Source organism: Octopus sinensis, linkage group LG8 (genome assembly GCF_006345805.1).
Source record: "Octopus sinensis linkage group LG8, ASM634580v1, whole genome shotgun sequence".
Taxonomy (NCBI): Eukaryota; Metazoa; Mollusca; class Cephalopoda; order Octopoda; family Octopodidae; genus Octopus; species Octopus sinensis.
The window spans coordinates 7668328-7682877 of NC_043004.1; the positions used below are offsets into that span (position 1 = coordinate 7668328).

Below are 14550 nucleotides of genomic sequence, written 5' to 3' on the forward strand. Positions count from 1 at the left end.
AAAATAACTAATCGAAATTTTACATATTTTTAACGAAAACTGAAAATAATTATATATGAAATATGGAAGGAATTGTATAGTACTCAAAGAAAAACGCAGATCATAAACAATATATTAAATAGTGCACTAAATGAAAGAAATTACTTCATTTATATGAATGGTAGTTTTTTTTTTATATACACAAAATGTTGATTCTAGTATTTTAGTTTTATACACGGCCAGTGTCACTGTTTAAACAATGATAAAGTTTTAATAAAATCCTAATTGAATATAAATAAATTGGCGATGTCCACTATTTATTAATTTTAACATATGGAACAGTATATACGAGATTTAAAGTTCATGAAGTCTTAAACTTGAAAACAGTGCAAATATGCTTTATTATTTCATATATAAGGCATTTTTGCCAATGATTTATTCCCAAATGGAGTTTAATGCAAATGTGTATTGCAGTCTATTTTCTGCGCAGTTTAAATGAATGGTAAGAAAGCAAACAAAGATTAAATTCTAGAAAAGATTCCTAATTTATATGAACAAGAGTAAACCGAGCCAGTCAAATAACTCAATAGTCCACTGAAATCCCACTTTTAAGATAATAATAATACAAAGTGCATCATTAATTCATTAATTCGCGATTCACAAATATATTTCTTTATTACCCACAAGGGGCTAAACACAGAGGACAAACGGATCAAGTCGATTATATCGACTCCAGTGCGTAACTGGTACTTATTTAATCGAACCCAAAAGGATGAAAGGCAAAGTCGACCTCGGCGGAATTTGAACTCAGAACTTAACGGCAGACGAAATACCACTAAGCAATTCGCCCGGCGTGCTAACCTTTCTGCCAGCTCAAATAATTATAATGGAATTTTCCTTATAAAACCGGAAATAAAAACAAAAACAATAATGTAATTGAAGCTAGAACTTCTTTCGACATGGAATTGTTTTTGTAGTTACACCGTTTCCGGTTCTTTCCACGTGGTGTTTGATGTGGGAATTATGTCGGCCAGCAAAATCTTCACGGGTTTCCGTGCTTTGGGTTATGTCAGCAATCATGTACCATTAGTAACCAGATACCAGGAGAAGGTGAAAGAACATTATGTCATAACCTGTGTCGGCAAGGCTTTTCATACATATAATGTAAGTGTTTTCATATATTTTCTTCCGTCCCAAATAAGATCTGTTTGACGAACCTCCTAAACTTTTCTCGAATCCTTTGATAATTTGAGTAAATAAACTCCAAGAAATAATCTGTTATTCTTATGTGTTTGCAACAAAAGTCACCATTTCGTGTACTCTTATTGTTAACATTCATTTCTTAGGGTTAGGGTTGGGGGAAAAGGGTTTCTTTTTTCGTCAGAAATGTAAATAAACGCACGTTTATAATTGGCAGCTATGGTACTTGTACCGAAAGCGGTCCCTACATTGTTACTTGACCTGCTCGAAATAGTAGCCAAACCGCGCTCAAATTACGATCGACCGTCTTCAAGCAAAATACATTGGAAGTGATATCAAAGACGGGAGGATTATATTTGGAAAGCTTTTAGTTAAACCATTGTTCGATTAATATTGATCTGAGCTAAGCAATATCCTATTAAAACCGAAATATGTGTGTTTTAATTTAGTTTTTCTTAATACTGTATTACTTTTTCTCCGTAAAGTAACTTTGTTTTAAAAACGCAAAAAAACAATTTTATTGCGTGAATTCTGTTTTGTTGTAACCTTTTCATTTAAATATATTTCCAGTGTTCCAAGCTTGGGATATCTAATATCAGTAAGTACATATATATTTATACATACAGTTATTTTATAATTTTATTTTCACTTTTCTGTTAGTAACGATGGAACGATTGTAAATGGTCTACATTTGTATAATTTTGGATGATATTTAATAGACAAACGGAAGCAAAAGCACCACGAGATAGAAGTAAAGCAACATTTTATTTAAACTGAAACTTCTAACTCAAGTCTGAGCATTTTTCTTTGAATTCCCACCTGAGATAGATATTATTTTATACTCTAGTCTTGACATCTTGTGTAAGCTAAAGTAAGATATTTTTAAAACTCTTTACTTTCGGACCATGCAACACATTAACCTTTCCATTGGTCGCTTATGTAATAATATACACATCATTTTAATTTCTCTTTCGAAATGAAATTTTCCAATAACATTATTAAACATTAGTGATTGTCTGAAGGGACATAACTCTAGATTAATGTTTTGCTGAATCAAGAGGCAATGGAAGTAGATTTTTATCTCCAGGATTGCCCATAACATTTAACAGAGGTAAAAACTGATTAGTGTTTTTTGCAGGCATATTATGGCCAGTGCCCCCTGACTGGCTCCCATGGCGGTGGGACGTAAAGTGCCAAGACTGCCTGACTGGTTGTTCCTGTGCTGGTGGCACGTAAAAAGCAGCCACTACACTCTTGGAGCGGTTGGCGTTAGGAAGGGCATCCAGCTGTAGAAACCTTGCCAGATCAGATTGGATCCTGGTGCAGCCTCCTGGCTTCCCAGACCTCAGTCAAACCGTCCAACCCATGCTAACATGGAAAGCCAACGTTAAACGTTGATGACGATGAGTAGTTCCTCGGAAATAATTTATTAATTTTAGGAGAAGTACTGCTTACAACGGGGATTTACCGTATTTTAACGTGTATCAGGAACCCCCTAATTTTGCGGGTTTAAATTTGGAAAAAAAAAGTTTTGTAAGGGATTATAATACTATCCATGTATAAGAAACTCCCATATTGAGATGAAATCATCGTAGATAGAGCTTTTCGGAGTGACCCCCGCAGCCCACGCTCTGGAGCAGGAGTGAAGAACAGCTTTTTCGAGAGGTTAAACTTTCTGCTCATGATGTTGTGAGCAAGAATGAGATCACCATGCGTCATCGTTTTTCGAGAGAATAAAGGTCGAGTGTCTTCAGCCTTTCTTCATAAGACAAATACTTGAGACCAAGAACCATGCGGGTAGCCAGCTTCTGGACTCTTTCGAGATGATGTATGTCTTTGAGGAGATAAGGAGAAGAGGCTTGAATCCCGTACTCCAATATGGGTCTCACCAGCATGTCATAGAGCGGTAGGAATATGGCTGCTGTGATCATTCCGAATGACTGTCGAATCAAAAACAGAACTCCGCGTGCTTTGTTGGCAGCATGGACGCATTGGGCTGAAGGCGAAAAGGAAGAATCCACCAAGATACCCAGGTCCTTTACTTGGTTGGTCTTCTCCAGCAGCAGGCAACCCGGCTCGAAATCAAGTTGAGTTGCACGAGAGGAGCCAACAGGCAGATGACAGCACTTTGACATGTTCAGACACGGTTCCATTCATTTGACCATCTCCAAACTTGGTGGAGGTATCGACGAAGATCATCTATATCATTGCGAGGAGCGACCAGATCTTTTTGTAGGGTTGGGGCTGGTATTTTTCCTTTTGAAAACTGCTGGACCAGAGGACCATGAGCAATACAGCTCAGAAGCCATTATTTTGTATTCCTTGGCAAGATGTATAACCTTTACTTGACATACTATGGTATCACTGAAAACTGATCCCTGCTTCCTTAACAGTTATTGGTGTTTAGCTCCATATCAATCCTGACAAAAGATCAAATGTGTTCCAGCCATCACAATCTTGTTTAAGTATTGTATATGTAGGATTTCCATGGCTAATGCAGTTTCACACCTCACTTGAAAATTCATTTTTTGTTTTTTGCAAAATTTTTTTTCAGATTCCTACATTTTAGATGTCAGATTACAAATATGCAACCCCGCCCATTTAAAATTTTGGACTTTTTCAAAACTTTTTTCTTTGTTTTTTGATGACAGAGATTCTGGATATTCAAAAAACCACATTTTGAAAGTTTTAAATTCAATGAGCATATAGATATGTGTATAAAGAGATAGATATGAATGTCTTCCTGGGGCTAAAAACAACAGTAACACTGTCTTCTTCTCTAGGACTACCATATTTAGTTGACAAATTTATTTTATGAATAAACCTCAGCATCATCATTGTTTAGCGTCCGCTTTCCATGCTCGCATGGGTTGGATGGTTCAACTGGGGTCTGGGAAGCCAGAAGGCTGCACCAGGCCCAGTCTGATCTGGCAATGTTTCTATGGCTGGATGCCCTTCCTAACGCCAACCACTCCATGAGTGTAGTGGGTGCTTTTTACGTGCCAGACGAGTTTGGCAAACGGCCATGATCGGATGGTGCTTTTTATGTGCCAGGCGAGACTGGCAATGGCCACGAATGGATGGTGCTTTTTACGTGCCACCGGCACGAGGCCAGTCTGGGCGGCACTGGCAACGGCACGTTTGGATGGTTCTCTTACGTGCCACCGGCACTGGTATCTCAGCTGCAATTTCCATTGCTCGATTTCGGTTCCGATTCTCACTTGCCTCAACAGGTCTTCACAAGTAGAATTTTGTGTCCCAAGAAGGGAAGGTATGCATAAGTGGACTGGCTACATCCCGTGTAGAAGGCCACGGGTTATGGTCTCACTTGTCCTGCCAGGTCTTCTCATGCACAGCATACTTCCAAAGGTCTCGGTCTCTAGTCATTTCCTCAGTGAGACCTAAAGTTCGAAGGTCTTGCTTCACCACCTCGTCCCTCTGTTGTGTCTGGGGAGAGTCATTTTCTTTTTGTGCCTTATGATTTAACACACTCACCGGTAACATTTCCACTCATTTCTTATTTTTATTTTCCTAAAATTTTCGTTGCGTCTTGCAACCTTTTCAATAGTCTTAACTCTGTCCGTTCAAAGACAAATAGACAGACAAATAAATGAATGAAAAGTTCAAAATTTAAAATTGGGGGAGGGGGTGAATTTTGAGCCCCTTGTTAAACTTTATAACATTAATTATTAAATATTAATGTGTGTTTCTCATAAAATGGTGTATATTTAATTTACATTCAATTATTATTTACGATTATTTAAGGCAAACACAAGTAAAATGCAAATTCTTTTCACATTAATGTTTTTAATTTCGATTTGCATATGTTCGTCAGTTTGCTACAATCTCTTTAAAGTAAACAAAATCAAAAATTTAAATTGGGGAGAGTGGGGTGAAATAAAAAAATTTTTTTTTTTGCGTATTTGTAATCTCTGATACCTAAAATGTAGGAATCCGAAAAGATTTTTAAAAAAAAATGCATTTTTCAAGGAGAGGTGTGAAACTGCATTAGCCCCGGATTTCCTCACATTTCTAGACAGTAGAGTGATTTGAAGGAATTTTCTCTGTTATTTCTAACACTTTGTGTAACCACATGGGTGTGTTTGCTGGTTTTTACTTTACAGTGTTATGGTCAGTTATAGGTCGAGTCAATGTAGAAAGATGACATGGTCCACCAAATTATCTGATATTGCTAAATCCTTCTCTCCCATAAAAGTAGAAAAACTAAAAGGCGATGGAGACATTAATAGTCTGTAAGGAAAAATTAGTATATAGTTCGAATTTGTTTTAATTAACTGGGCTGTATTTTATGATTTTATGACTTTTTAAAACTTTTCAGGTGACACCCATCCTGATGAGATCTCATGCCTTGCTGCTAATCATCATCAAGTATTTACAGCCTGCCAAAATATTATCTACTGCTTCCTACGGGGACAGCAGGTCAGTCGAAATTAACTAATATACTTTTTAATTCTTTTTAAGATGCAATTTTGGTTTTCACTTCTTTTGTTGATAATATAAAGTTAGAACACTCAGGCGTCAATGTTGATCCTTTACCCGACTACCTTCTCTCCGATGGAATTGGCAAGGAGACATCAACTTGGATTCCTCATTTCTGACTCTTATAACATTTTTGACAAGGATTCAAAGGAAACCACATGATTCACTTTAAATGAAATATGCAACTTCAAAATAGATTTTATTTTCATTTAACAAAAGAATCAAAGCATTTGAATTTCATTCCTTCTAATTTTCTTGTTCAAAAAGTCAACATTTACACAATCAGCAATGAAACCATCTCAATTCATTTTTGATTTTTCTATGTCACATAATTATTTTCAAGTCAAAGTTGTTGCCTTGAAACTAAACTCTGTCCCTAGTAAATAAGAGGCTTTTTTTTCTTTGGAGAGAGAATCTCATCTGAATGATGTAATGATTTGGTTGACATAATGGCTTGGATTCTTTAACCCTTTCGTTACTATATTTCTGACCAAAATACACCCCTTATGTGTTTCAATTAATTTCTAACGTAATCATAAATTTAGTCTGGTTTCATTAAACAACTATAACTTTTTTATTTATTAATATATTAACGTGAATTTTGGAAGATAATTTAATGAAATGTTCTCAACCAATTCTATACTATAATTTTTGTCACAAAGTGACTCTAATTGCAGGTAGATACAATGTAAATTCAACAAAATATAAAATTATTAAAATTTTGTTCAAACATCGCTATAGAAAATGGGTTTTTAGCTAATATTCAATTGGGTATACAACAAAATTTTACGATAGAATTTGTTATTCTGGGTAACTTTCTGATACCCATAATAATATTTATGGCAAAATGGTTTTAATTTCATTTAAGGTTGTGGGAAACCACTTTCTTTCGTTTTGTTTACATTTAGCGTAACGGTTCGTTTTCGCCGTAATGAGTTCAAATAGGCTCATTCGAAAAAGTAAAAAGAAATAGTCTAAGGCTTTACTCTCTTGGGAAAGTCTGTGGCTTGGTCCAGTTTCTTCAGAAAAATCACCGAAAGAAACAGTTTTTAAATTTTCACTCCATTCAGTGCCAATTCATTTTCTTTATCGCTGTTGGAGCTCTCGGATTCACTGTTTTCACTTTCGGAAAATGAAACATCAGATTCATTATCAAATACCACATGCTCTTTTTTTTTCAGTCATAGAGTTAGATTTATGAAGGTCTTCAGTAGAAAATCCTTCGAATTCTGACTCGCTGCTTGATATAATGAAATTCGTATCCATTTTTTGTCAGAATTAAAATTTTGAAAACACAATAGGAACAAATTTCGGAAAAAATCTCCCAAAATTCACGGAATAAAATTACACTTCGTTTTTGTACAAAACTGTAGTTGAACTGTTTACGAAGTATATACGATTTTCACGAATGTACTAAAGAGATTTGCTCTGATATTCTCATTTAACTTTTAATTTTGTTACAATTTTAGTCGCTATAAGTTAACGGTCGTTTTTCGCCCGTAATGATTTCAAATAGTCATTCGAAAAAGTAAAAAGAAAATAGTCTAACGCTTTACTCTCTTGGGAAGTCTGTGGGCTTGGTCCGTTTCTTCAGAAAAATCACCGAAAGAAACAGTTTTTAAATTTTCCACTCCATTCAGTGCCAATTCATTTTCTTTATCGCTGTTGGAGCTCTCGGATTCACTGTTTCACTTTCGGAAAATGAAACATCAGATTCCTTATTCAAATACCACATGCTTTTTTTTTCAGTCATAGAGTTAGATTTATGAAGGTCTTCAGTAGAAAAATCCTTCGAATTCTGACTCGCTGCTTGATATAATGAAATTCGTATCCCATTTTTGTCAGAATTAGAAAATTTTGAAAACCAATAGGAACAAATTCCGAAAAAAAAAATCTCCCAAAATTCACGGAATTAATTACACTTCGATTTTTGTACAAAACTGTAGTTGAACTGTTTACGAAGTAAATACGTATTTTCACGAATGTACTAAAGAGATTTGCTCTGATATTCTCATTTAAATATGAATAGGTAATTCGGGCGGTTTTGGGCGGCTTGGTCACATTAACCAAAATTTTTTCGGGTGGTTTGGTAACGAAAGGGTTAAGGAGAGTACAGGAGGCAGTCAAAAAAGCTAGCTTCTATATATGGCTGAAGCGGGAAGACCCCAGTGACTTTGAGGGGAGGGGATAGTCAATGCCATTAACCCCACTACATGACTGGTACATTATTTTATTGACCCCCCCCCCCAAATGCATGAAAGGCAACATTGACCTCTGGGATTTGAACTCAGTCTGAAGAAATACCACTAAGCATCTTGTCCAATTTGTTAATGATTCTGGCTGCTTGCCACCTTGCTGCAAGTAAATAATGGCTTTTGTTTTAAACCATTCTTCCAAATATAATAGTATTTATTTTTTTTGATTTGACTAATTTTTATTTTTTCTCTTTTTGCTTTAAATATGCCATAGCTTGCTCATCTTTACTATCAGCATCCATTAGTTTAATAAAATACATAAATTGTAGTTAAGATACCCATGCCAGTGATACGTTAAAAGCACCATCCGAACTTGGCGTCCGTGTCAGTGACACGTAAAAGCACCAACTGATCATGGCCGTTTGCCAGCCACATCTGGCCCCTGTGCCGGTGGCACGTAAAAAGCACCCACTACACTCACGGAGTGGTTGGCGTTAGGAAGGGCATCCAGCTGTAGAAGCACTGCCAAATCAGATGAGCCTGGTGCAGTCTCCTGGCTTCCCAGACCCCGGTCAAACCGTCCAACCCATGCTAGCATGGAAAACGGACGTTAAATGATGATGATGATTATGTAGTGTATAGAGGCTAGTGCCATACTTCTCAGACTTTTTGATGTGGCATACCAGCAGTTTTTTTTTCCCAATGTGCCAGGGATCGGCAATATTTCCTAGTAATATCAATTTATACCAGAAACAATATATATATAATGAATATAATAAAAGTTGACAATTTTTAAAATATTTATTTTGTAAACAAGTAATGAAATATTACATAAGCATTTTATAATGTTTCTTTCTTTTCTGGAAACTCGCCGCGTACCGGCAGCTGATGGCTCATGGACTGGCATCGGTCTGCGGACCACCACTTTCAGTAGCACTGGACTAGTATGCTAAAATGTACACTAGACTAGTTTCTTGGTAGCTTCACTTGTATTGAACAATATCTGATGCTTTCAAAATTGCAGATTTGCATTTGAAAACCATCATTATGTATCTGTTATTGATAATAATGATCTAATATTACTGATGCTGATACTAAGATATTAAGTTAAAAGAGTTTGAAAAGAAGAAATGAAAATTGTGAGAAATATTTTCTGAAATTCTTTTCAGGTTATTAGAAAATATATAGGCCACAAAAGTGCTGTTCATATTTTACTGACATTTTCTGCACATTTGATATCTGTTGATGAAGACAGCTTTGTACGAGTTTGGAATATCAAAAATAAGGGTAAGTTGTTTTAAAAAAGAAATAACTGTGTAATTAATAATTTCTACCTGTTACTTTTTTCAGTCTTCAAAGCATTTCTGCTTTGAAGTGTGTTTGTGCATTTATTCATAATTTATTTTGGAAAAAGTTCCTTCAGCTAATGCAATAATTTCAAGACAAAAAAAGAAATGTAACAGGAAATGATTGGAAGCAAATGTATTTAAAAAAAAAAAATTATTGGGACAATAATTAGGATACGGTGCCAGCGTGGCCATGTAGTTAAAAAGCATGCTTCTTAACCATGTGGTTTCTGGTTTAATTCCACTGTATGGTACTTTGGAAAGTGCCTTCAACTCTAGGCTCAGACTCACCAAAGCCTTGTGAATGGATTTAATAGACAGAAACTAGTATATAAATATGTTTGTGCATCTATGTATCTTTTATTCTTGTTTCATTCATTAGAGTGTGGCCATGCTGGATCACCTCCTTCAAGAATTCATACTTAATTTTTTAGAGCCTGGCACTTATTCTATCATTCTCTTTTGTTGAACTGCTAAGTTACACACCAAAACTGGTTGTCAAGTGGTAGCAGGGGACAAACACACACACACAACAGTCTTCTTGCATTTTTTGTCTACCAAATCCACTCACAAGGCTCTGATGGACCTGAGGCTATAATATAAGACACTTGTCTGAGGTGCCAGGCAGTGGGACTGAATCCCAGCATATGTACGTATATATCCCCAGCCCATCCAAAGTACCTTGGATTGCAGAACGACCTGCTGTGCTTACATTGGATCATAGGGCAACCTGCTGTGCTGGAGGAGACCTATTGAGTCAAGTACATCAACATCAAAATAAATATCAAATGGAAATTGTAGTTGTGATGCCGGTGGCACGTAAAAAGCACCATCCGAACATGGCCAATGCCAGCGCCGCCTTGACTGGCTTCTGTGCCGGTGGCACATAAAAAGCACCAACTGATTGTGGCCGATGCCAGCCTCTCCTGGCACCTGTATACATACATGCTTGCATGCATGAGAGAGAGAGTGTGTGTGTGTGATTATTGTAAATGGATCCTTACTATAATGGAGCTTAAGTTAGTAAATCCGTAAACGTAACTGAAACACTACCAGTCCCTTCTCTGTCTGCCTCTCACAATCCTTTCTAAGTAACAAACTCCTCATCTGTCTCTAAATGAATGAAAGAGTGAGTCAGGCAAGAATATTATCTTGTCTGTTTACTGTATTACTGTCTAATAATAATATTTCCACCCTTGTAGAGTGATGTCAGGGTATTTTGACTGGTCTCATTGCTTGATATGAGAGCTTCTACATGGGTGCCCGATCCATTTGCAGATAGCAAGCATATCTCCTTTAAATCTCTCCCTCCTGTCCTAAACATTGTAGTTCCTGATATACTAAAACATGGGATGGACATGACTGAAACACCTTCTGTCTTAGTTCCACTGGATTGAGATGGACCTGGGGCTAAGGAATAACACTTAAGTTTACTTGGACTCAATGAATGAAAGTCACTGTATGGTCCTTTAAATTGGTAAAAATAGCTATTAGCTTGCTCTCTACCACACCTTATTGAATTAGGAAAGGAAACATTGGACAGTGGAGTACTATTTATACAAAATGGCAAGATGAATCGATTGATCTGTCTGTCTCTCTTTTACTTGTTTCAGTCATTTGACTGCGGCCATGCTGGAGCACCACCTTTAATCAAGCAACTCGACCCTGGGACTTGTTCTTTTGTAAGCCCAGTACTTATTCTATCGGTCTCTTTTGCTGAACCGCTAAGTAACGGGGGAGATATACACACCAGCATCGGTTGTCAAGCAATGCTAGTGGGACAAACACACACCCACCACATATATATATATATATATATAAAACATTATGGTGAATTGAAGAAATGGAGCTGAACGCAGATTGAACAGAAATCGTTTATTTCATTTACACGTGTTTCGAAAGGCACAATTACCAAAATCCGATTGAATAATGGGACCATATTGTGTCTTTCTCTTCAGGAAGAAAATAGGAAATCCGTTGGAAAAACAAAAACAGAACAGAGGCGGAGCAAAACAAATGAACTATGCTCCTAAGAGCCCATGGCGAAACTGTTTCGCCATGGGCTCTTAGGAGCATAGTTCGATTTGTTTTTGCTGCCTCTGTTCTGTTTTGTTTTTCCAACGGATTTCCTATTTTCTTCCTGAAGAGAAAGACACAATATGGTCCCATTATTCAATCGGATTTTGGTAATTTGTGCCTTTCAAAACACGTAGAATGAAATAAAACGATTTCTGTTCAATCTGCGTTCAGCTCCATTTCTTCAATTCACCAATAATGTTTTAATTTCAATTATCCGCACCGACGCACGGTTGCAACACCATATGGTTGTACCTCCAACCGTGCTGTTTACTGCTGTGATTTTTGCTACTAAGGTATCGGTTAAACTTTTGATTAATCTACTACAAGATTATTCATCTTTCTATTTCACATAATATATATATACATATATACGACGGGCTTCTTTCAGTTTCTGTCTACCAAATCCACTCACAAGGCTTTGATTGGCCCAAGGCTATAGTAGAAGACACTTGCCCAAGGTGCCACGCAGTGGGACTGAACCCGGAACCATGTGGTTGGTAAACAAGCTACTTACCACACAGCCACTCCTGTCTGTCTATTAAACTAGACAAACATTTCCTAAAAGGCAGTGTTTTTCCTATTAGCTAAAATAGATATCTAAGAACATGTTGCATTGCAGATCTAACCAATTTATAGAAAAACAAACTACAAAATGATGTGCATTTTTTTTTTTTGTCTCCTCCTACAGAACTTTACTTGGAAATGTCTTTTGACAATAAACAATTTCAAGTTACTTCAGTGGTTCATCCTGTCACATACCTTAACAAAGTATTATTTGGAAGTGCACAAGGCACTCTACAACTGTGGAACTTAAAATCAAATAAACTTATTTATACATTCCCTGGGTGGAATTCCAAAGTTACCGTTCTTGAGCAGGTAATATAATTCATTTTTGTTTTTTTTCTTTTTGGGAAAACTTTCCCGAATTGCTAAATAGACTCAGTGTAAAACTGGGCAAACTGCTGTTCGTCTTTGCTTTCTGTTTACGATGTATATTTATTTCTAATACTGCTAGGCCCCTGCAGTTGATGTCATAGCAGTCGGCCTGGAGGATGGTCGCATTATTGTACATAATATCCGTTATGATGAGTCTGTGATGAAGTTTACTCAAACCTGGGCTCCTGTTACCACTATATCCTTCCGATCAGGTAGTTATTATATTTTTATATCCTTCAACTTGAAAAGTAAATACTTTATACCACTTTCACCTTGTGCAGTATTAACATGAGAGATGTTAGTGCAGCTGGTCTTGTCTTCATAATTGTTGATGGTATTATTATTATTATTATTATTATTATTATTCAGGTCACTGCCTGCAATCGAACCCGGAATCTTGGGGTTAGTAGCCTGCACTCTTAACCACTACGCCACAGGCATAGGGTGTAGTGGTTAAGAAGCGTGGGCTACTAACCCCTAGATTCCAGGCAGTGACCTGAATAATAAAAATTCATAATTGTTTGAATGTGTGATGTTTATATGAGTGAATGCTTGTATAACATCAGTAGTTGATGGTGGTGATGATGATGAGTTGATTGAACTGACTTTTGATCCTAGACTTTCCTCTGATTGATCCCGATTCAACAGATCTATGTTATTCCATTTTTTTCCCTTCCACCTACAAGACATTTAGAAATATATTACATGATCCCTTTTTGTAAGATAGAAGGGTGTGTTTTGAGAGAAAGTCGCCTGTTATTTCTTGCAGGTTGAGTGACTGTAGGGAGCCTCCTGCCCCTCACTCAAGCCAATGGTGGTAGTATAAGGTGATGCAGACACACAGACAGATTGAAACTACTTCAGAACAAATCATGTTACCTTTGAAGAGTGATTGGAGATATTTTCTGCTCCACTTGGTTATGAATTCCTTTCCTTACAGATGTATCAGGAATTGAAACTGTATTCCTGACTTTTATTTTAAATAAATTTATTTCTGTCATAAAATCTACAATATTGTCTTGGGGTTCAGTCCCACTCTACAGCACCTTGGGCAGGTGTTTCTACTATATAGCTCCAGGCTGACCAAAGCCTTTTGAATAGGATCAGTAGGAAACTGAAAGAAGCCCATCATATATGTATATGTGTACCCTTGTCTTGACATCATGTGATCATTGTAGGGTGCTAAGAGCACCATTCGAGCGTGATTGTTGCCAGAGTGGCTAACTGGCTTCCGTGCCGGTGGCACATAAAAGGTACCATTCGAGTGTGATTGTTACCAGCGTTGCCTTACTGGCACGTGTAAAATGATTCGTTACCAGCGTTGCCTTACTAGCACCTGTGCTGGTAGCATGTCTAAAAAGATTCATGCGAGATCGTTGCTAGTACCGCCTGACTGGCACCTATGCTGGTGGCACGTAAAAGCACCCACTACACTCTCTGAGTAGTTGGCGTTAGGAAGGGCATCCAGCTGTAGAAACACTGCCAGATCAAGATTGGAGCCTGGTACAGCCATCTGGTTCACCAGCCCTCAGTCAAATCGTCCAACCCATGCTAGCATGGAAAATGGACATTAAGCGATGATGATGATGATTGTAAATGAGCATGTTGTTCAATTCCAGTCTTTTATGGAGAACATGTCTGACCGAGGAGAAACATTTCCAAGTTTGGGAAGCAGATGAGAGTTGGTGCCAGGAATGGCATCAAGCCATAGAAAATTTGTCTCAGCAAAATTTCCAATCCATGGAAAAGTGGATGTAAGACAATGATGGTGATGAAATATGTTAATCTAAGCTTTTTATATATATTGAATAATTTTTTTTAAACATGAAATTTACTTGTTTCTAGATGGTCACCCTATAATGGTCAGTGGTAGTGCATCTGGACATATGGCGGTGTGGGACCTTGAAGAAAACCGTATCAAATGTCAAGTACGTGATGCTCATCGTTCGTCTATAACTGGGATGTATTGCTTGCCTTCTGAACCCTTAATGGTAACCTCTTCAGGTGACAACACTCTCAAGGTATGTTAATTAATGACAATATCTATTCTATAGAAGAGGATGCTGTTTTTATTTAAGCCTTCTGTATTCTCAAATCCCTTTGTTGTGATAGCATTTTGTTTATAATTTATGGTAAAACTAGCACTATGACCCGGCAATGCCAGGTCATAGTGCTAGTGCATGCATATACAGCTGCGTGCGTGCGCACATACACGCGAGTACCGTCCAAATCTCAGACCAATCACATACAACTAGCTGGCATTCAATTGGCGTATCAAGTTTCGGGCATTTTGATTGGGTTTTGGATAGAAAATT

The 14550-nt window shown here is 37.1% G+C and overlaps 1 protein-coding gene across 1 annotated transcript in view; it reads left to right on the forward strand.

The window, feature by feature from the left end:
• Positions 1 to 915: 915 nt before the first annotated feature.
• LOC115215210 (WD repeat-containing protein 36) overlaps positions 916 to 14550 on the forward strand; it is a 36928-nt gene continuing 23293 nt past the window's right edge. The window contains exons 1-7 of the mRNA XM_029784419.2: positions 916 to 1143; positions 1750 to 1777; positions 5519 to 5619; positions 9044 to 9161; positions 11988 to 12175; positions 12315 to 12447; positions 14081 to 14256. Of these exons, the coding sequence (XP_029640279.1) occupies positions 1003 to 1143; positions 1750 to 1777; positions 5519 to 5619; positions 9044 to 9161; positions 11988 to 12175; positions 12315 to 12447; positions 14081 to 14256 (885 nt within the window). The 5' untranslated portion in view covers positions 916 to 1002. The remainder of the gene's footprint in view (positions 1144 to 1749; positions 1778 to 5518; positions 5620 to 9043; positions 9162 to 11987; positions 12176 to 12314; positions 12448 to 14080; positions 14257 to 14550) is intronic.